Here is a 22,446-nt window from a genome sequence, read left to right on the forward strand (position 1 = left end):
GCAGGAAGGAATGAAGGAAGGAATGAAAACAGAAAGACCGAAAGAAATAAGAGGGAAGGAAGGAAGAAACGAAGACAGAAAGAAAGAAAGAAATTAGGGGCTAGGTTTGTGTACAGACATGACAAAATCAATGTAAATGACATTGTGCACAAACAGCTGGATAAGTCAAAGTGAATTCATGCTCTCTCAGTACAATGTGATTGATGGAAGAGTGGAAGCTTCTGTTCTTTAAAAAAATCTAACAATTAAATTAGAATAATAAAATTAATCTAATTACTCCCCTGTGTGAAATGTGCATACAAATTATTACTTCTTTAATGTGTATCAGAAAAAAAGACGATTGTGAAAAGGAAGCCGCCAGAGTTCAAAGACAAAATGTTCCCTTTAATTACAAACATTATTAGTTATGCACATGGCAAGATTTTATTTCAGACCCGACAGCGTTTTTACATCAGTTAAAACATGGAAAATTCATGAGCGGGCGCCATAACCAAGGGCAACTGTATGGCAATGGATTTCAAACATGATAATTGCTGTTTGTCTCTCGGTGCAGTTAAATCATTAAGTCTGCCGCAGAAATAACGCATCCTGCAGTTCACTGCTTTTATTGTCTCATTCATATTATCATGTCATAAATATCACCGAGCAAAGGACCTGCAAAAACAAACGCTGACAAATATTTCATGCATGATGGAAGGTTTTTTCGAAATAGGCTGGTTTCTGTTAAAATTCACAAAATTTTAACCCAAATTAATAATTGAAATGTGTCGTCTCAAGTCAGTAGTGATTTTCTGTTAGATGCACGACAGCATCAGTGGTAAAAGAAGCTGAAATCTTAGTTATTAGACGTTTGCAAATGTTTAAATTGACATTATCTACAAAATCTTGATGCTCTGCAAACATAAATTCAATTTGTTATAATTGTAGCAGTTAAACATGCTTTTCTCATCAGCTATTTGTGGCCACATGACATCAGTGGGTGCACGTGCATGACGAAGCTCTGTCTGACACAAGTTTCTGTTTGACGTGAACTGGCGCAGACTGCCACCCTATGGATACATCTGGCACATCAACGTGTTCTGATTGATTTTTCTTTCCATCGAAGGAGGAAGCTCTGAAATTCAAAGAGGATCAATAGAAGAGATCATAAACTGAGTTACCATGTTGCAAAATGTTTGTGTTGCATTAAGGTGTTAAATTGATTTTGTTATATTTATGATATAATGTCCCAAACACCACCGCTTTCTGCTGTTTTTAGGAACAAGGAACAGTTGAAGGATCCTAACGTCAAACGACACAGAATCTAAGAAAGACGACCCCACATATCAGCCTCAGTCCAAAACACGTCTGCGAAGCCTCGTCCCTCTCTGCGACCAGCTCCACCCCAAGTCAGTCATCATCCACCACCATCACGTTCCCGTTCAGCTCGTACTCGATGGTGGCCCAGTCGAAGATGTTCCCCTTGGGCACCTTGTGGCCGTAGTGCCAGGCCTGGATCATGCTCCTGGAGAGCACGAAGTCCCACATGTTCAGGTCGGTCACCTCCCCTACGAAGCTCTGCACGGCCTCCAGACCCCCCAGGTGCTTGTCCGGGTCCTGCCCCAGGAGGACGGTGCCCTGTGGACGGATGGTGTGTCCGGGCTTGTAGACCTGGTAGGTGCTCCGCTTGCCCTCCACCCAGAAGGCGGTGAGGCCTGTGCGCGACTCCCAGGTGAGGCAGAGGCTGGTGCGGAAGGTGGTGAGGGGGGGCAGGTGGAACAGGACGCCGTCGCCGCTCATGTAGAAGGAGATGCGGCCGTCCCGCTCCCTCCACACGTTGAGCTCGTCGTAGTCGGCCGTGCGGTAGGCGAACAGGATGACCTGCCGCTCGTCAGGCAGCTCGGTGGCCACACGCATGCAGAGGGTGAGGGCCCTCAGGCCCATCTCCTTCTGCGGGATCAGGGCCACGAAGCTGAAGTCCGTCTCATAGGGGAACACCAGGACCTTCTCACTCAGCCCCACTGTAGGAACACAGACAAGGAGGAAAGGATAAGAGGCCAAATGTTGAGCAGTGTGAGAAAGAAGAAGGGAAGGAAGGAAGGGAGGGAGGAAGGAAGAAAGGAAGAAAGGAAGGAAGGAAGGAAGGAAGAAAAGAATGAAAGCTGGGATGAAGGAAGGACAAAATGAAAGAAAGAAGGAAATAATGAAAGCAGGTAGGAAGGAAGGAAGGAAAACATTTGAGAAAGAAGGAAAGAATGAAAGCTAGGAGGAAGGAAGGAAGGAAGAAATAAGGCAAGCAGGGAGGAAGGAAGGAAAATTGAAAGAAAAAAGAAACACAGAACAAAATAAAGAAAGTAACATTTTCACTGAAGACATTTAGTTCTTGAATCCTTACTTTGTGTGCCGGAGGAGAGACTGATTGACAATCCAAAGACACAGAAAGAAACCACAGCAAACTTCTGCAAACACACACAGAACATCCAGAATCAGTCATTATCCAACAACAACCCCCAGGTCACAAACCTTCAGTCTCATCAAAGATCAAGTCCAAAGTTACAAGAGGAAACATCTTTTCTTACCATGTTTGTGTTGTTTTGTTGTCGCTCGACGTTGCTAACTCAGTCCCACTCCGTGCACAGTCCTCTTCCCTCCTAGCACAGGGCAATGACGTCAGCTCTGCGATGGCCACTCTGACAATAGGCCTGGTGTGTGAAGCCTGCGTGACACTGTCCTGTGCGTGTGACTGATGCAGACACATTGCACCTTCAGTACGTGTGTGTATACATGTCACATGTCACATGACAGGCAGAGATGTTTATTTCTGATATAAAGCTTGAAGCAACACTTCACCAGAAACCTCATCCCTGGTTACTATGGACAAACCTGGAGACACTTTTCATTCAAATTACTTTCTACTGAAGGATCACACCCTGACAGACACAGTCCATATTGTGTGTCTGGACATTGTGTACTTACAAGTTATGGTATCAGTTATAGAGTTGAGTTGTACTCACTCTCACTAAACCTCAAAAACCTTTCACCTTGTATCTGTCTCAATATTTATTTTATTCATTTTTTTTGCCTGTTTTGTGTTTGTATTTTCATATTTTCCACTTTTTTTAAATCACATAAAATAGTCCATAAAAAGAAGGGACAGTAAAAACTATATAGATACAGCCCATTTATCCATTTAAATAGTTTAAGTTCAAGGAGAAAACTTTGTCTTTGAAATGGACATTCTGTGATTTGAGGGAGTGGACGATAACAAAAACATGTGCAATAATAAAATTGGTTAACCTAAAAGGTTTTCAACAGATTCAAGGATGAATAATAATAATAACTTTATTTGTACAGCACTTATCTGAACGAGGTTACAAAGTGCTTCACAAAATACATGGCAAAAAAAAAAGAACGAATGAATAAAAACAAATGGTATAGAAACCAAACAGTTCCCAGAATGAGCAAGAACTGTGGAGATAAAAAAACAAAGTCAGTGTGGGCGCTCATCTGCCTCGATCCGTCGGGGGGGAGTGGAGAAAAATGGGGAAGAGAGGAGAGGTGGGTGGCAAAGAGGGGAGAGAAGAGAGAGAGGGGTCAAGGTGAATAGAGGGGGAGAGAGGAGAGAGGTAACCATCATGTTTAAGCTCCCTCAGAATGGTTGTTATAATGAAAATAATAATCTTCAGTTGTACCCTGGCGTCATCAGGTTTTTCGGCCGTTTAATCGCAATAACGTTAAAAGCCGAACCTGAGGGCACGCTGAGGCTAAGGGTAAATCTGACTGGCTACTGGCTTGTACCGCAGTATGAAAAGGATGTTCCTTTTTAGGATCAAACCTGACTAGTTACTGGATTTTTTTTATATAATGCAGATACTTCACAGTGGGAAATGAGTGGGAAATTTCACAGCAGAAAACTCATAGTATTATATATATATATATATATCAAAACAGTATATCATTCTGACTGATTTATTCTGTTACAGGCTCAGCTAGGACAGTTAAAGTCTGCTTTAGTGCAGATCTGAAAGACAAAACTTGAGATTTCAAAAGAAACATTGCAGCTTTAACACACAGTATGAGGGTGGTTGATTTTTTGCTGCCTCAACAGCAGACACGGGTCAAAATGATATAATGGGGCAGGAAGAAACATGGAGAAATGCCTAATGCAGCAAAACTGAATCATCCTTGATAAAATGAGACTTGTTTGTACCAAACTATGGACTCAAACAAGTCACGTCAGATGTCTGAGATTTGAAAAGCAACATTGTAAATTTACCAAAATGAGAATTTATTGAGGGGCTGGTGTTCTTAATTGTGCTGCAAGAAAACGATATGTAAGAGATTTGATTCCAATGAGCATCATACTTGGTATCTCTTTAATGAGAAACTTAATTTGGACAAATGAAAACAGAACCAGGCATTTATGTTATCAACATATCTACATTTAATACAGTTTCTCAAGCTCTATAGGATTTCTCAAGAGAAAAAAAGAAGAAGAACCTTATATAGTAAAGAAATAAAATCTGAGATACACAAGCAAATTATTTACACTGCCTGCACCTGAACACAACCCACCGACAGGCCTAACTCACCACGGACACACATTCAGCAGAACAACCTGTAAACTAAGAGGATGGGACTGAGGTATGGACGAGATCAAGATGGTCGTAACTCTTCCAGCATGTCTAACACAGAGGAGGTTGGTACAGCAATTCCAGTGAAATCCTCGTAACAGGATTTTCACCAACTTAAAAAGTTAGTTTCACACCGACGACTGGTTCACATGAGCCGATGCAACCATCGTCGTTTACAACTGGGACACTGGGAGGAGAAGGTGCATCAAATTAACAGCAAAAAAAGGCGAAGGAAGTGACAGCCGCCCTCTTCTGTTTTTGCAAAAAGGAAAAAGAAAATTCACTTCATGCATGAGGAAAGCGGCCACACACTGACATTCCAGGCAGACAGCAAAAGCCAAACACAACGTCTGAGCACAGGATTTTGTTTCTATGAACGACACAGACAGCACAGACCATTCTTCGACGCAGATTTGAGCTTCAGCCCGAACAGCTCACGTCATCTATCGAAATTCAAACATTTTCAACAATTATCCAGCAACGTTAAAACTTTTTTTTTTTTTTTTCGTATGCAGCATTCATTTCCATTGTCCATTTCAAGGCTTTTTTTTTTTTTCATGGAAACCTTACATTGTCCTGGTAAGAAACATCTTGAATTACTGTAGGTCAAACCTAAAGAGTAAACTTTGCATACATTCAACTTATTTCAATTGTCTGTAATGGGGGGGTTTGATGATTGAAAAAAAAATAATTATAAAATGTATGGAAAGTCTTACAGAATGGCGACATGGAGCGCCACAGTCATGCCAAATAACTCACAACGGGTTAAAATACTCAGTGACAAACTTACCATTGACTAATTATTAAATTATCATTGTGTAAAACTTGCATACAAACTAGTCACCCTTGTTGAGAATAGAGTTTTGGCATTTCAGTAACCACTTCGGCAAATGCTCCGTTCTTAAAAGAAAAAAAAAAAACCGACTACGAAATACAGGAGTAAACGCCAAATAAAAGGCCAATGTTTGAATTAATTCTGCCACCAAAGTGTAATTGGTTGTAAATTGGTGGGTTCTTTGAAACACTGGTGTGCAATGCTGATGCTTTCCCAGGATTGTGGCACTCAGAGAAAGAGAGGGACAGAGAGGGAGCAGGAGGAGACCTGAGAACATGGCCCCTTGTTTTGTGTAGAAAGGAGTCAGGCTTGTAATACTAGAAACAGCATGACTGAGAGGAAAGGAGAAAGTGTAGAGAATATCTGAATGGAAAGGGGCTTTTAAAGGGAGCAGCAGGCCATGACCGCCGAGCCTAAGAGAGTCAGAGCAGGATGTTTTACAGCAAAGATAAAATGTGAGGAGGAGGAGGAGGGGGAGGAGGAGGAGGAAGAGGAGGATGAGGAGGATGAGGAGGAGGGAAGGCAGAGCAAGATGTATGGCTCCCATCTGGTAGTCCATCGTGTGGCTTTTCCTGCTTGTGTAAAGTTTATGTCGAGGCAAGGGGTGATTCTCTAAAGTCTCGAGTTGTCCAGGCTTTGTGTTGAGTTTCGGGGGATTATGAGAGAAATGGGAGGCGGGGGTCACTTCAGTAGTCCTCCACCCAGCCGTTCTCCTGGATAAAGGCATCGATGACTTCCTTCATGGCCAGGTTAGGGATCAGCTGGTCCTGGGTCAGAGGACTCCGGGTGACAGGGTCAAAATGACCCACTCGCTATTAGGGAGAGCAAGGTAAATGATAGTGTTAGCATTAGTAGCTGAGTTTCATAAATAATATATAGTTCTAAGAAACATTCTATGTATTTTGGGACAATCACACAATATGATAATGTGCTTTCTTTGGTTTAATTTAAAAGATGTGCTTTTTTTTGTTTCAGTTTATCTTCTACATGCTGCAAGTGAAATAGGGTTAGTAAACAAATACCATATGGACTCACAAAAATTTAGTCCGGCTCAGGCCGTAGTTTTCTGTGCACACCCGTCTGAGCCCGAGGAAAAAATAAGCGACTCCCGATTTCCCCAATTACAGGAATGTGTATAGAAAAAAAATCAAATAGCCCAGATGACGTGACCGATTCCAACCCAAAACCAAATATTATGTTGAAAAAAAAGTATATCTGGGTCACTCCTAAATTTAAAATGTTTTTCCCTGTGTCCTGCCCCACCCCTCCAGAAAATTACATGTAGATCAGTTGATTAATTTTTTCGTAATTCTGATATCAAACAAACAGACAAACAAAAGCTGATGAAAACACAGCCTCCTTGATGGAAGTAATAATTAATGGTTTTATTGAGTACGGTGTTTTTTAACAAAGTACCCAAAGAGGTGACAGATGAACTGCAGATAATATTAATGATTATTTTAACAGTTTATGTGGTTGTTTACTGTAAAAGTCATGAATTTCTGAGCATCATGTTCTAATATGATGGGCGTTTCGCCTCAAGAAAATGAAATCTGCATTGATAAGACAAGTAGATGTTGTTTTACCTGTAGGTGCTCTTCAATGTCCTTGCGATCGTAGGTGATTCCACTGGGTGTGATGCAGGGCTCTCTCATCAGCTCAAAGCTGATCTTCCCACACAGGTAATCTGGGATCTCCCGCTTCTGAACGAACAACAAAACACAGAAAGAGTCACGCTGATGTAATAATGCTTAACGATACATGATCCTGTCTTTCACTGCTCTTACAACGATTATTACAGTTTAATGACAAACTACTGGCTCGTAATCAAATCCACATTGTTTTTTTTCCTCCTAGAACAAAATCAGTCAGTCCATGATTGGATTAAACGCTTCAGTAAAAAAACACTGCCCATACTAAAAATATCATCAAACTGTTAAAGGCACATATATTAGAATAATGACAGTATTTGTCTTTCATCTGTATTTTCCAGATCTACGCTTAATCGTTGCTTTCTCACGCCTTCTAACACATACAGAAGAGAAACATCAATACACCAATACATGACAACTACCTCAGCCGTGTCGACATCTATCTAGAGAATTGATAATTTATCACCACAAGCCTGGAGAACCGGTTACGGCAGGAACAGCTTTGAGTGGGAATTAAAAAAACGCAGTAATGTCCTTCTATAGTATGGGTGCAGATGTAGTGACGAGTGTAGCGTGAAGGTTGAATGTACGACACAGGAAACGTTCAGGGAGAATGTACTCAAACAAAGCAAAACAGATCATAAAAGTGTAAGCAAATCTGAACGTGTGTGTGAGTCTATTTCTGTTGTTGCTATGTCAACGATCAGAGGAGATGGTGTGAAGTACAGTAGGTGGACTGTGAGCAAACATGCCTTTCTGTGGTTGAATGTGATCAAAACATGCCTTGTAATGGACTGGTGACATATGTGGGATGTATACTTGCATTTTTGCCCAATGCATGATGGGATAACTTGAATGACTATAATAACATTTGAAAGAATAAAATGTCATCCTTACTTTTCTTTTCTCATCCACTTGAGAGAAGAGCTCTTCCATGTCCATTAGATACTTGTCCTAAGTAGGTCACATTTCATATTCATAAAAATGTAAGTGCATATTGAAGGTTTACTCAAAATCATCACAGCCAAGTTAAGTCCGCAAACGTATTCAAAAACATACATGTTTCGATGCAATCTTGGCAGCATCGCCCCCATTTTGATTGTCGTCCTGTTTTTCTTTGTATTCTTCTCGTTCTCTGCACAAAAGCACAAAGTCATTAAAAAATTAAACCCCCGTCCTGAACAAAATAATAACCACTGATTAATTTCAGTGAGTAGCAGTAATCGCCAGGAGCTCATTATCAGACAAAACAAATTACAATGCTGGATAGCTGACTGCTACCCTCCTCCCCAGCCTCACCTTTCCTTCTCAGCCAGTATGAGCTTGGTCAAGTAAGCATGCAACTCGTTCTCCTGGTTGATGCGCTTCTCCTCGATGCTGTTCCAGCGTTTCTTCTTGGCAATGCGCAAGGCACTGGGGATGTCGTCTCCAAAATTCAGCCTCTGTTCTTTTGCCAGGTTAAAAGCTGTCAAGGAGAAACAGCATTACAGCAACAGTGGGCTCTTTCCTCGAGATTTCTTTCTGTCATCTCTAGTGAATAGATGACAAGTCAGTAATACATATAGAAAACCATTTCTATATGTAACAATATAGAATATTATAATTACAGGGATAGAAACCCTGACAAAGCTTAATATAATACACCCCTGCATACTTGATTTAAGAGTAACTGTATAATCAATTGGATTATGACAATCAACAAAGATTATATCAGCTTATTCTAGGATCAGCAAAACAGCAGCAATGCAAGAATGTGACGTAGCATTGAGGTAAACTTGTGAACTTGAACATAAATGAGGAAGTACAATAGTAAAATATGAGCAAGCTGCTTTCACTCACTATTGCAAAATGTATGAAAAGACTCATCACGCTTTAGGAGGCTGTTATTACCTTTCTGCAGGTTACCGATGGCCTCATCATAGTTCTCCAGCTCGAGGTGACACTGGCCCAGGAAGAAGTGGGCCTTGACCGACTGGCTGTCCAGCTCCAGCGCATGCTTACAATCTGCCAGAGCCTTGTCATGCTGCTGCAGCTTCACGTGGCAGAGAGCCCTGTTGGTGTAGTACACTGCCACGGATGGATTCCGGTTCTAGGAGACAGGACAATGCACATGCACAGTGAAATCATAGCACTATAGGCATTCAGAGGGGAAATCACCCATTTGGTTTTTCTAAAAAGGGATGTTGCAATGCTTTAATGTATTTTCATGTCAATCAATTGTGATGCTCTTTCTTCTACAATAACAATTACTCACGATAGCTTTGCTGTAGCATGTAGCAGCCTCCTGGTACTTGCGGCAGAGGAACAGCCGGTTCCCCTGCTCTTTCAGCTCCTGCGCGGTGGAACTCTTCTCCGGGCTGCCGGCCATTTTCTCCGCCGGCTCCGCGGGGCCCGCCTCGCCCTGCTTCCCAATCCTGTTCCCCGTCTCTTCGGCTGACTAACCGACAGGTCCAAGAATGCCCGGTCCCTCCTGGATCTCACGCACTACACCGGAGACACAGTCCATGTAATGTTAATGTCCACAGGCGTGCCGCTGCTGCAGTGCGCCTGCAGTGCGCGTCTTGGGGCGAGATTCCGTGCGGCTCTCGATGCCACTCACACGGGCATCCGTTCAATGTGCTGACGGCGCTCACCGCCGAGCAACACGGCGAGGTGGGCAGAGCAATTAACTATTCATGTGACGGACATCGGCGGTGAATGCACGAGCAGCGCAGCTAGCTTACCACCCCGAACAGCTCACCCTGCCTCCCGTTAGTCCTGTAACGCTACACCACGGGCGCCCAAATGGAAGTTAAAGGTTGTAAACAGGCAACACTAAATATAAACACACGTTAATATGTGATCGACTGTAGCAGCGAGCACAAAACACACGAGTGACAACGCCGGTAACTTCCGTTAACAGCAAACAAGAGATCGGTTCTCTAGCCGTTAGCTAGTTAGCTGAGCTAGCACGTTAAGCTACATTGACGATAAACGCTTCGCCGGGCAGGACGCTAATAAGAATAATATCTACCCACTATTCAGTCACAAATGTATAAATGCAACCAGAAGCTGGTTACAAAGTTTAGCTATAACTGACCAGAGTGAAATATTTGAGGGATTTATCCCAACGTTTACCTCAACGCCGCTAGGCAACCAGAAAACACCGAGTGGCTAACGCTAGGTTAGCTTGTGTGCTACCCAGCCAACACTGGCTTCCATTTTAGCAGTTAGCCGGTAAGTGAGTGTTTTTTTGTGAGATTCACGGAGTCCAGTCCTTACCTGACAGATGAGCTCTTACATGCGGGGGGAGCGGATCCTAAATATTCTCGTATCAAAGCTGAACGAATTATTTCTTTCCTCCGAACGAGCTGTCATGACAGGTTGTTGTTATGCTGACGTCAAACGCTTACGCGACCTTTACGGAAGCCGACAGGACTTTATTTTGTGGTTTGACATTATCATGCACTAAATATAATTTTGTATTTCCTAGAATATACACAGCGTGTTCCAGAAAACTTATTTAGGAGTCATCCTGCAATAAATGTAACTGTCCTTGAAAAATATGTTAAAAAAATAAATATACATTCATTTAAATATTTTGATTTAATTGTAATTTCACTCTGTGAACAAAATTGTACGCTTTTAATACATTTTAACCTGCTCTTTATATTATATCTTTAAGGTTCGTGTTACTGCTTATACTTATCGCAAGTTGCAGAATTCAACACCATCATAAGTAATAACCAGCAGGTGGCGCTCTATAACCACAGTTTTAAACCTCTTGATAGATAGATAGATAGATAGATAGATAGATAGACAGATAGATAGATAGATAGATAGATAGATAGATTGTTTTGTGGAATGCAGAAACTCTTTGAAGCACTAGTCTTAGAAGCATCAAATGAACCCCTGACAATCAGGATTAATCTCCCTGTGTTCATCTGAAATGTAAGTCGGCCTATTGTAAATGTTTTCTGTGTCACTGATAACACTTGTTTGGCCTGACACCCCATGACAATGACCTGTTCATCAGTCGGAGGCTTGCTCAGAGAAACATCAGATTATGATCAAGAGTTTAGTATATATTATCAGGGCCATCCCACCCACAGAGAGATCCATCGATGACCCAGAGGCCTTTAATAATAACATTCAAGTTTGGCCATGGGGGAATTAGCAGGGCTGCGACAGTGGTCAGGGTCGCTTTCATCCCCGGGCCTGTTGGGGCTCTGTGAAGGCTCCGCTCCGAGATCGGCATGTGAAGATTAGGGCACATCCCCTGAGCAAACACACTGATAAATGAGTGAAGGGGGCCGCTGAGCTGCAGACCCACCAGCACTGTGTGTCCCCAGCTGTGTTTACCTATATCTCCACCAGTCTGGTCCCCTGATCCCCCCCAGAACACCCAGTCATCCACTCAACAGCCCCCAGTCCCATCCCTGTAAAAGTTTACATTCAAAGAGGATTTTAGAGAAATATGTGCAAGATGAGAAACTATAATCAGTTTCTATCAAACACTTATTAAATTAACTATTTTGCTTTTATCAAACTAAAGATAGATCAAATTTTAAAATGAATAACTGTTTTCAGCTCAGTCTAATATAATCTGCATCATTTGTCATTATGGATATAACATAAGTCTGGTTGTGTTTGGAAAAAAGGAGAAAATCCACACACCCAGAAGCTCCTGTTGAAGGATTTATTTGCTGTGGTGACGGTTCAAGTGCAACGCTCTTCTTCAGACTTCTGATAGATACAGTCGCCATGATCTTAAATACCCACAATCCATTTTGACCTACTCACGCCATCATAAATACTTTTATTACTAGTAGTATAAATGCCAATACTTTTAAAGGTGTCTCTGTCTAGTTATGTCAAAAAAGGTAAAGGTAAAAAAGTTAATACCACAAATGAAATATAAAATTCTGTAGGATGTATAGAGAAATATATAGTGAAAACATGTAGGAGGTCTAATATCAAAGTATTCATTTAAAACTTTAAAGGCTATAGTGCCCATTGTGTATATCCAAAAAGTTCACATCTTAGGAGCACAGACTTAATATCTCTTCCTCTACATGGTAGCATTGAGCCAGAATGTTCTTTTCATTCCTGCTTCATATGATTATTTCTGAAGTATTGAACAGTAGTTACTAATTAAGAGAAAAAAAACATGAAAATGCTACAAGCAAATATAAATAATACAAAATCCTTCAATGAAACATTGTGTGAAGAAACCAGAAGCAGAGTAATTGGAGTGATATTATGATTGTTTACAAAGGATTAGAAAGAGAAGAGCAACACACACTCACATTGTGATGGTTCAATGCTGTTGGATGATTGCTTACATTTAAACTTCCTCTCCCTCTCTCACCAGTTTTCTGCCCACTCCTCCTGCCCAACATCCCAACCGCCATCCGCCGCCACTCGCCACCCGCCCCCCGCCCCCCCGCTCCATCAATTCCAACTGCTGCCCGCCGCACCAGCTGGCTGAGCTTCCCGTCACCTTGGCAACAGGACCAGGAAGTTGCCCGGCTCCTCTGGCACAGCTGAAAAGCTGCCACTTCCTGATTGATTCTGGTCTTTCTTTCTGCCTGTGTAGTCCTTTTCCCATTTGGCAGTGGTCTCCGCTATTCAGCGCCAAAGACCCTGAAAAGTGAAAAAGGGTGGACACACTCCCCTCGGCGTTAAGTGATACCTCGGGTTCAAATGGGTGAAACAAAAGCAGTATTTATCCACAATGGTGGCCGTTTGTTTGGTGGGTTAGCTCATTTTTAAGAAGGGGGCAGGCTCATGGACTTACTGCAGATTGTTGAAGAGGCTCTGAATGCTTCATGTACAAAAACGTAAAAGAATAGTTCCTGTGTTTTGACTGTAACAAGACGGAAATGGAGGACAACAGGACGTAGATGCCTGACAACACACTCTGTAATGAACTATCACTCACTTGGAAGAAAACTGCACACATGCACACACATGCCCAGCTGTCAATCACAATTCCCCCTTTACATACACTGGCTCCCCATACTGTTGATGTCATTCAGAGATGCTCTCTGTTCTCCTCCAGGTGGATCCACATTCACAAATGTACCTTATAAAATGAAACATCCTACCGGTCTCTACCTTTGCCCCTGTTACAATGAATACTGCTTAAAGAAATCTGTGCCTGACCTGAGCAGAGACACTTTTTTAAAAACCTGTTCTTACTTGTGAAACACTTGAATGCACCAGGCAAAAAATATTCACCATGAAGAAATGAATCCCACTAAAATGGAGGGATATTTCATTTGGCATGGCTCACTCTCCATAATCCTCTATTGTACACTCCCTCCCAATTTGGCGCTCGATTTAAGCTGCAAAGATCTCCCACCTCTCCCTTTGCTTGTCAATGCCTCTGCTGCCCTGCGTCAGTATGGCTGCCTGTCGATTCAGCCTCTCAACCAGCCCAGCATCCACCTGTATGTTCCGACAGGGGGTAAAAGATCTTTGCTTAGAATATGTACAGTGAATAGATTGCACATGAACCATTGATATTGCACAGACAGTTGAATATATAGCATATAGATGAATATATCACAGTGAATATTGCACAGTTAAGAGCGTGATTTTGTTTTGCCAGGGAACCTATTTGCTAAATCTTCAGTAATGTTATATAAGTGCATCTATAAACTATTTTTCATCACCCGAGCGTGCGTCCCAGTCAGGGTTTTAAGAAGTCATGTGTCTGCACATTCCTTAATTCTGAAACCATTGGTGTCTAAATGGGATTTCTAGGTTAAGAGTTAAATGAGGTATAGCCTGATGCTACCCTAAAGGCAAGAGAAAGGCCAGCGATACCCAAGAGGTCAAAGGTCATCTACACTAGGCCTGATTAAGCTTCCTGACAAAGGGGGGGAGGTAGTAGAAAAACTTATTTTACCTCCTAAAGCATGCATCCATGTGTTTTATTCATACACTACAGGCACATGCTCTCAAACAGGGAGCCAATGAAATGTGGATTTAAAAATGCAACCGAACAAAGCCTGTGCAAAGTATAACAGGATTTGAAGATATTTTGTACAAAGCAACAGTGAAAACCGCACATGTGCATTAAGCCACTTTACACAGTAGAACGTGACTCAGATGACACGTCTGTCAGTTTGAGGCCTTGACTAAACCAAAATCAAAGAGTTTGTTTTTGAAGCTTGCAGTGTTAGTCCAGAAATCCTTTACACCCTGGGGGGTTAACAGCACTCTGGCTGAGACACCCCCCACGTCCCAAAACACACACACACACACACACACACACACACACACAACACCGTGGATTGATGTGTGACGGCTGGGGGTGGAGGCGTCCGCTGAGTAGCTCGTATAAGTGGAGGGGGAGAAGTTTTTACAATAGAGTTTTTGGAGGGAAATCAAAACTCCAGCCTCCGACTTATTCAGGGATGCGGAGGGAAAATCATCCTTCCCTCCTCCACCGCTGCGTCTCCATATATATATGAAAAAGTTCCACTCTAATAAAACTGACAACTTCCTCCAGATGGAAACTGCTTGTTCACCGATTGTTATAAACTGCAGGCTGCAAAAAAAGAAGATTGACTCTTGTTTATAATTATAATGAGCTTTGTTTTACCTCCCCACATTGTCATTTTAAAGGCAATTGTTCTGGAGGAGTTTACTGTGCTGAAGACTAATCAGTGTGTTTTTCTATTTAAAAGAAATCAGTGGGGATCCTCACAGAGAAGTGAACCAGCAGGGGCACCAAGAAGTGACTTTCCCTCCCTCATGCCCCATCCCCCCCCCCTGTCCTCTCCTCACTCATACTCCCCTGACAGGGCAACTCCCCAGTGTCCCCTCAGGTCAAACTCTCCAGGGTCACCAACCCAACCCAACCCCCCTCCCAAACCAGCACAATCCAAAGGAGCTGTGGCAGACATATAATGAGCTATGGGCTAATTGTGTGTGTGTGTGTGTGTGTGTGTGTGTGTGTGTGTGTGTGTGTGTGTGTGTGTGTGTGTGTGTGTGTGTGTGTGTGTGTGTGTGTGTGTGTGTGTGTGTGTGTGTGTGTGTGTGGTTGTTAGTCAGGTTTGTTATGAGGATGATGCGTGCGATAAGAGGTTTGTTACAGCCTCAAGCTACAGACTTTCATATAGTGTGTTTGTACTGCATTGCTCTGCATCCATTTTGTGCATAGTCCATAACTATACATACAACAGCTGGAGACCTAAAGCGCATCCATCTCAAAGACCCAGTTACACATTAATTCTAGGCCAGGCAAGTTTATTTGTATAGCACATTCCACGGCAAGGGAATTCTAAATGCTAAACAGAAAATATAAAAGGCATCATGTTAAATTCTGAAAATATAAAGGAAGCATTTAAAAAGAAATTACATAGAGTTGTAGAGAATGTTTGATTATATCGTATTATATAGTATTTAATAAATAAATAATGATTTAATAAGGCCCTGGCAAGAAGGAAAGTCTTCAGCACTGATTCGAAAGAATCAGAGGAAACTTGCAGCTGACACTGACCATAAACCAACTTTTATAGTGCTTTTTCTAATCTTATCAACCAGGCACATTTACCTACTCACACACATTCACACAGCACTTCTGCACACAGCACTATCACACACCATTCACATCTATCAGGAGCATTTGGGGGGTTTAGTGTCTTGTCCAAGGATTTTTGGGTGAGTAGTGCAGGAGCATTTCTGCCTGTGTAGTCGTCAGGAGACTGGAGGAGCCGGGTGTTGAACCACCGACCTTCTGGTTAATGGAAGTTAGTTAAACTTTTCCAGAGGGGGAACTTCTCAGTAATAGAGAAAAAGAAAAATGATTGAAGAGTCACTGGCATGAGGACAGAGAATAGGGGAAGACACACAGCAAAGGGTCGGGTCAGAACCAAACCCGCTGCAGGAGGACTGAATCTTCCTGACATCGGGCACCCATGGCCCACCAGCTCTCATCTTCCAGTGAGCATTCCCCACAACAACAAGCATTTCAACAACCAACTGTTTCGTAAAGAGGTGTGGAGGACTGTGTCCAAAACCAGACTCGCTCCAAACCAAATTTGCTAATGAATCAAAGTCATTCGCAGCATCACGTAAAGAAAGATTGGGCGGTTTTAGCAGTGATTATTCTACACAGGGATGATGCTGGTTTTCAGTCCTTCCTGGGCATTTTTGAGGAGACCAAGTAAGCTATAAAAAATACATTTTACACCTCAAACGTCCCACTCAGACAAAATGACAGCGTGTTAGTACGGCTGGGTTTTGGAAAATACACTGTTTTGGACTAATATGAGCACTGGCATGAACACAGAGGATTCCTGTGTCTGGATACTGTTGATCGTTAGATTTGGAGCAGATCAACGTAGGACATGTTTATTTTGGATGCTTCTGTTGTCTCTCCTCCCTGATTTCCCATAATCCACTTTATTTTTATTCTGTGATTCAGTAGAAAATGACGACAGTGTACTTTCTTCACTAGTGTTAACACAAACCATCCAGTCTGACATTCCAAGGGTGCAGTCTTTTCCAGTTTTTTTCTGTCTGGCGACCCCGAATGGAACAAATACTCGTCGCTTTTCTCTCCCCACAACAATCCGGCTATTTGTTGTCATGTAAAGTTGCTGAAAGCAGCTTGTCTTGATCCGAGAAGTGTGTAGTCGGCAGAACCCAAATTGGACGTTAATCAGATCAGTGTTTGACAAATGACCAGTGACAAGCACTGGACCCTGGAGGATGGGCGGGGTTGCCTGGGGTCAAGGCTGGGGGTCAGAGGTTGGCTTTTCAGAGCCGCTCAATCGAAGGGCCATTAAATCCCATCTTTGTGTGATTTCTCAGTGAGGCGCAGCGGTTCCATCGGATGCCCCTGATCTGTGTGCCCAGTTAAAGCCAGGTCTGTATGTCCTGAGCTCCAGTGGTGATGGAATGAAGAGGGTGACGTGACACCTTCACCACTGGATCATACGCAGTCAGGGGACAAATCGGTGTCCTTAATGCTTCATAGAGTAACTTGAAATATTCTGTGAAACAGCCAATTTTAAATGATTCACAAGTGGTTGAAAAATGTGTGTTTGTCTAAGCAGATTCCACTAAAGCTATTTCTAAGTATTCATTTTTCTACACCAGCTCTCAGAATTAACATTTTAATGCAACGTTTTTTCCAACTATCCTCTTATAATTTCATGTCTGCAATGCGATCTTCATTAGTCATATGAATAAGAAAGGCTTTGTTATCCTATTTAACGGGGGGGGGGGGTTTTGCATCTCCTCAGTGTGTGTTATCTCATGTGTAAAGTATGTCGTCTCTGGGGTGCCTTGTCTGTAGCTTTGTTTTCCTACGCCTGCCGTCCAAATTTCCATCACAAACATCTCACCCTGAGTGACCCTTTGCTTTCTGTCTGTGGAGAGGCCCTGATTAGCCGGCATACATGTGCAGATAGGCCCAAAATCCTTGAGCTTGGACCCTGTGTATGAATGTCTGTGTGTGTGTGTGTGTGTGTGTGTGTGTGTGTGTGTGTGTGTGTGTGTGTGTGTGTGTGTGTGTGTGTGTGTGTGTGTGTGTGTGTGTGTGGAGTATGTCATAGAGAGGAAAAGTCTATGCACTCATGCATATGTGTGCATGCTTGAATGTGCAAGGCAATTCAGGACTCCGTGCTCTAGTTATTCAGCAAGTTCCCCTTGTTCCCACCTTTTCCTTTGCTGTCTCGCTCGTCTGCAGGACGACACAGTTCACTGCAGAAAGAAACAACCTCCATTGAAGAGCCACTCAGTCAGAGGACAGACTCGGTTTTGTCTCTCCTCCTTTTTTCCCCTCTATCAGCTTCCTCTGTTCACCAGTCACCGGGTCAGATGAAGGAAATGAAGGCAAACAACCACACAGAGACTAGACTGAGTATCTCTGCCAAGGCCCAAAAGTCCCCTTATGAAACCACATTTAAATTCACCAGATCCAGATTTTTATTTCATGCCTGATTTTTTTCATCAGGATGCATGAATTAATCTCTGAGAAATGAAGGAAAAAGTAAGTAAGTGAAAAAATATTTCCTGGATCCGTCCCCTGAACCAGACAGATCCGCACCTAGAATTTAATCCCTGAACCAAACCACATCCTCCCACCAAGTTTCGTGATAATCCATCCAGCAGGTTTCTGTAATCCTGTTAACTTGCCAAAAACATGCTGATAGAAACATAACCTTCTTAGCGGAGGTAATAAATATAGCTGAATGTTAATCAATTGCACTGTGGGATATAAAACACAATACAAAACCTATAGAAAACAACGGCCAGACTCTTTTAGCATTTATCCCACCTGTTGTATACATTCAAATACACCTGTTATCATGAAAACATCCAACCTCGCACACCACTATACCCCAAGGGGTAGGTGATATGATACCCCTGAAGTAGGAGGTGTGTGTGTGTGTGTGTGGGTGTGTGGGTGGGTCAGAGAAGCTGGGGGGTTGGGGGCTCTCTCAATGGTGGAGCCAAGGAGACACTAAATTTTGGCGGTCCCCTCAAGGGTTTCTCCCACCGAGACAAAGGCCACCTCATTTGCAACAGATGCATCCGCTTTTTAAATAGACAGGTTCCGCTGATGGGCCGCAGGACACTGGGATGCAGGTGCTGAGGGAGCGAAGGCATTTTCCCAAAAAACCCCCCAAAAAAAAAAAAACAGATCAAAAGGGGACTCAGGGACGAGCTGCAGGTCACCAAGGACTCTGAATGGAGTTGGTGAGAGATGGTTGGACATGAAAGACGCTGTGGGGTTTGGGATTTGGTGCATGTGCAATTATGGTCCCACTGAGTCTATTCACAGAGTTTAATTGTCATCTGGGGGCAGAGATGTAAAGATTCTTGGATTACAGCTAAGGCTGCAGGAATGATCATTAAACCGCTTGTTATTATCCCTTGAGAATCATCGTTGTGCAACTTTTGCAAATAAAAATCATTGCAATTGTCGTGGTTCATGCAGCCGTTTTAAATCCTTCTCGAAAATGCCTGAAGCGATGACTCCATATCCTAACTTTTAATGGTAAAGCTCAGCTCCATCTTTGGTTACATCATCCAGCTTTGAAACCGTAACACGTTATTAACTTTATCACTTGAAACTTTATACGTGGAGACATTTAGGAGCGTAAGTCTGACCACCAGCCAGATTTCAGATCTACACCATAACAGCTGAGATTCAGCACCTGTTAAGCTCTTTGTTATTTCCATGATATGATGTGAAATGCGATATGTAAAAAACCGTGATCAGTCTCATTATTCTGCTGAGTGAGCAGGGGGGGGGAGGAGGGAGGAGGGGCTGGGGATGGACAGGGAGTTTTTTGTGCATGGGGGTTATAGCCAAGGGGGTCATAGTATTGGCATGTGTCTATTGTGCGAGGGGGCCATTGTATAGGGGGTTTAAAGTTTAAAGTCTCTATGTGTGTGTGTGTGCATGTGTGTGTGTGTAGGCAGACTAATTATATTCTGCACAGCCAAGGATGGACAAGGCTGACCAAACTCAATTGATGGAGCGGAATGCAGTGCAGAGGTGGAGGAGGAGGAGGAAGGAGGAAGAGGAGGAGATCGAGTGCAGTCGGGCAACAAAAGAAAAAAAAGACCATCCATTCTTTTTCCTTTTAAACCTGCAACATTTTCAAGCATGAGTTTCTAAAGTGTCTCCTTTAAAATGTGACTTGTGCATGTTCGTTTTTAAAGTAAAAGAAGCAAGAGAGAGCCAAGTTTTATTAATTATCAGCAGAGAAAACGTACATATCGCGCCATTAAAGGATCATTTTGGTAAATATATAGGCAAGATAAACTGGATAACAAGCTTGGCTTGGTTTAGCTTGGTTTAAAAAGGTAAAATCTTTTTTTAATACTTTTTAGGTTTTCATACTTTTGGACAGAGTCAGAATAGCATCTTCCCCTATTTCCAGTGTTAATGCTAAGCTAAGCTAACCAGCTGCTAATTAAAGGTATATGTTTACTGTCTGTAAATAAACAGTATTTATGTGATACATTTAATAGATGTATTTTTTGTTTTATTATTATTTAATTGTAATTTATTTTCTGAAAATGAAATGTGTTATCTTTGACATATCCTGGAGGCAGGGAGATCCCTTCTTGGTCAAGTAAATGTTTTGTTAGCTGTAAGACACTAATTCATCACAGTTGCGAGTGATGCAGTATATAATTTATATTTATATATAAATATTGAAAATAATATATTTTTATTTTTGTTAAATGAGTTTCCATTCCCTCAATAATGCTAAAATAAATTATAAAATTGTTATCGTTGAGGCAGGGAGATCCCAGGAGTATTTTATTTTAGGACCTCCCTGCATCTTAATACTTCTTGATAAATAAATTAATCAATCAAGTCCTTTTGTCAGCTATAAGAAAGAAATTCACCACAGTGTCATGCGGTAACACTGCAGAATGTCACATATTCAGGATCAGAATGTCTTAAATTTGAAAACTTCCCACACAGATATGCAGGCTCTAATGCTGGTAATGCTACTTGAAATAAACTCTACCCACTCCACAGCATCAAAACTATCCATCGCAGCAACGTTAAGAACATGAACTCGTCTCAGCCGCCAAAAATTATGCATTTGCCGGACCACCAAAATAAAGTCCCTTTGTATCCTCTACCATTGAATCTAAATAAGGGTATTCTAATGTGGATGTGGTCGAGAGGGACCACATCTGTCTTTCCTATGGACGTATGTAAAACACTATACCTATTGTCAATTTTGGAGGGATCCTGCTCCTTGTCGAGTTTCCCTCCAAATTGATTCAGCCAATTAGAAGCAGTGTGTGGGGGTGGGGGTGCGGCAAACAAGACGGACAGCGGAGAACCTCTGTCCGACCCCCCAGCTGGGCTCCAACATCAGAATTCACCAGGCCCAGGGCGTTAGTACAACACCGCTGGGCTGCTGATGACGATACCCTCATCTGGATTACAAGTGGTGGAAGAGGGACATGCAGCTAATTGCACCTAATGAGAGTCATAAATGTGAAGTGAAAGGGGGGGGGGATGTCCTTCTCCAAAGGGAAATCACTAAAGTGGGTTTCCCTTCCCAAAAAAAACAACAAGGCCGACCAAAGCATTCACATGCAGACTAATTTTACCACATCACCACGGTCTAATGAGGAAATGCAGCGTTCCATAAAAAGAGCACGACACATGCCTGCTGCAATCTGGCTGCAATCTAACGCTGTGGTGGCTTGGTCGACTAAATTTACCCTAAAAGCTCATGTACCACAGGAAACCTCCTCTGCATTCTGCGGCCACTGCGACGTGTTTTCAATCGGCTCTTTCATCCCCCGTCTGACTGTAAGAAAAAATGCCAAATCCTCAGAGTTAGCAGTGGCAGCGTTGTGTGAAGAACCACTTAAAAAGAGAGCGGCCAGTTTAACCACGAGCTAAACTATTCCCTCGTGTGCTTTCGAGCCCAGAGGAATGTGAGAACCAATGCAAAGTACATCAAGGTTGGCTGCACTGTTGACACTGTCGCTGTGTAAAGTCGGCCTCACTTCAATGGCACCATCATTAACTTCGTACGCAGAGATAAGAGATGGGATCTAACTGCTGCGTCGGGGAGAGATACGATAATTATCGGGCTTCAAGGATGATTATCACACCAGTGTTCCGTGAGAGAAAGAGAGGAGAGGAGAGAGAGAGTGGAAAACAATTTGGAGGAGCTGTGAGGTTCATAAACAGTGGAAATGAATTTTGACGGACTGCGTAAATAAAGGAATGAAGGGAGTCTGTGTGTCTGCAGATGGAGCCGATGGTTGGCAGAGAGACGTTGCCATCATAATCAGGATGTGAGGATGCATCAATAAACAATATCAGGGTTGAAACAGATTGCTGTTCGCCTCAGAAAACACCAATGGTTGTAGAAGTAAATAATTAAATAAAAGTAAGACCCTCCATTGCAAGTAAAAACCCTGCAAAATCTTACTTAAGTAAAAATACAAAGGTATACATAGAAAAATCTAAACTAAAGTACATAAATTATTATGTATTACATTATTGGAATTTTACAACAAATGTCTGATGTAATAGACCTTTGCATTATGGGAATAGGCTACACTCTGCAAGTACTTTGACTTTTAAAGTATACTTAAAAGCAAGTAATAAATACTTTTTTTCAAGTGGAAAAGTTAAGGTGGTACTTTTGCTTTTACTTACACGTACATTGTATGTACATGTTTATCTATTTAATTGTACTTTTACCTATGTAAAATGTTTGAGTACCACTGAGTAAATGCATTTAGTTTATACTTTTACCAAATCTGTAGTTTAATATAAGCTTTTAAGTTGTTTTAAATGTCACAGTGTCTATTATTAACAAATTGCATCTTGCATATTTACTAT

The 22,446-nt window shown here is 42.2% G+C and overlaps 2 protein-coding genes across 3 annotated transcripts; both read right to left on the reverse strand.

Annotated features, from left to right (window-relative positions):
• Positions 1-363: 363 nt before the first annotated feature.
• crp1 (C-reactive protein 1) lies at positions 364-2,677 on the reverse strand. Of its 2 annotated transcripts, XM_034570092.1 has the most exons (3): positions 2,559-2,677; positions 2,375-2,438; positions 364-2,000 (listed from the first exon to the last, which is right to left on the reverse strand). In XM_034570092.1, exons 1-3 carry the CDS (start codon positions 2,559-2,561, stop codon positions 1,390-1,392), a joined length of 678 nt encoding a protein of 225 aa, XP_034425983.1. In that variant the 5' UTR covers positions 2,562-2,677; the 3' UTR covers positions 364-1,389. The 2 variants fall into 2 exon arrangements, with proteins under 2 accessions (XP_034425983.1, XP_034425982.1); XM_034570091.1 differs by lacking the exon at positions 2,559-2,677 and having other exon boundaries at positions 2,375-2,527.
• Positions 2,678-4,030: 1,353 nt separating this feature from the next.
• Positions 4,031-10,499, reverse strand: stub1 (STIP1 homology and U-Box containing protein 1). Its single transcript, XM_034570090.1, has 8 exons — positions 10,362-10,499; positions 9,355-9,584; positions 8,991-9,189; positions 8,400-8,565; positions 8,160-8,235; positions 7,998-8,054; positions 7,035-7,151; positions 4,031-6,260 (listed from the first exon to the last, which is right to left on the reverse strand). Exons 2-8 carry the CDS (start codon positions 9,466-9,468, stop codon positions 6,135-6,137), a joined length of 855 nt encoding a protein of 284 aa, XP_034425981.1. The 5' UTR covers positions 9,469-9,584; positions 10,362-10,499; the 3' UTR covers positions 4,031-6,134.
• Between the last annotated feature and the right edge of the window lie 11,947 nt (positions 10,500-22,446).

Source organism: Hippoglossus hippoglossus, chromosome 19 (assembly GCF_009819705.1).
Source record: "Hippoglossus hippoglossus isolate fHipHip1 chromosome 19, fHipHip1.pri, whole genome shotgun sequence".
Classification (NCBI taxonomy): Eukaryota; Metazoa; Chordata; class Actinopteri; order Pleuronectiformes; family Pleuronectidae; genus Hippoglossus; species Hippoglossus hippoglossus.

Excerpts from the sequence above, each read along its gene's own strand:
- crp1 (XM_034570091.1), bottom strand. The coding sequence starts at position 2,459 with ATGTTCTGTGTGTGTTTGCAGAAGTTTGCTGTGGTTTCTTTCTGTGTC. Across the intron at positions 2,001-2,374 it reads TCTCTCCTCCGGCACACAAA|TGGGGCTGAGTGAGAAGGTC; the intron begins GTAAGGATTCAA and ends GTGTTCCTACAG.
- stub1 (XM_034570090.1), bottom strand. The coding sequence starts at position 9,468 with ATGGCCGGCAGCCCGGAGAAGAGTTCCACCGCGCAGGAGCTGAAAGAG. Across the intron at positions 8,055-8,159 it reads CCAAGATTGCATCGAAACAT|GACAAGTATCTAATGGACAT; the intron begins GTATGTTTTTGA and ends TGACCTACTTAG. Across the intron at positions 6,261-7,034 it reads ACATTGAAGAGCACCTACAG|CGAGTGGGTCATTTTGACCC; the intron begins GTAAAACAACAT and ends TCTCCCTAATAG.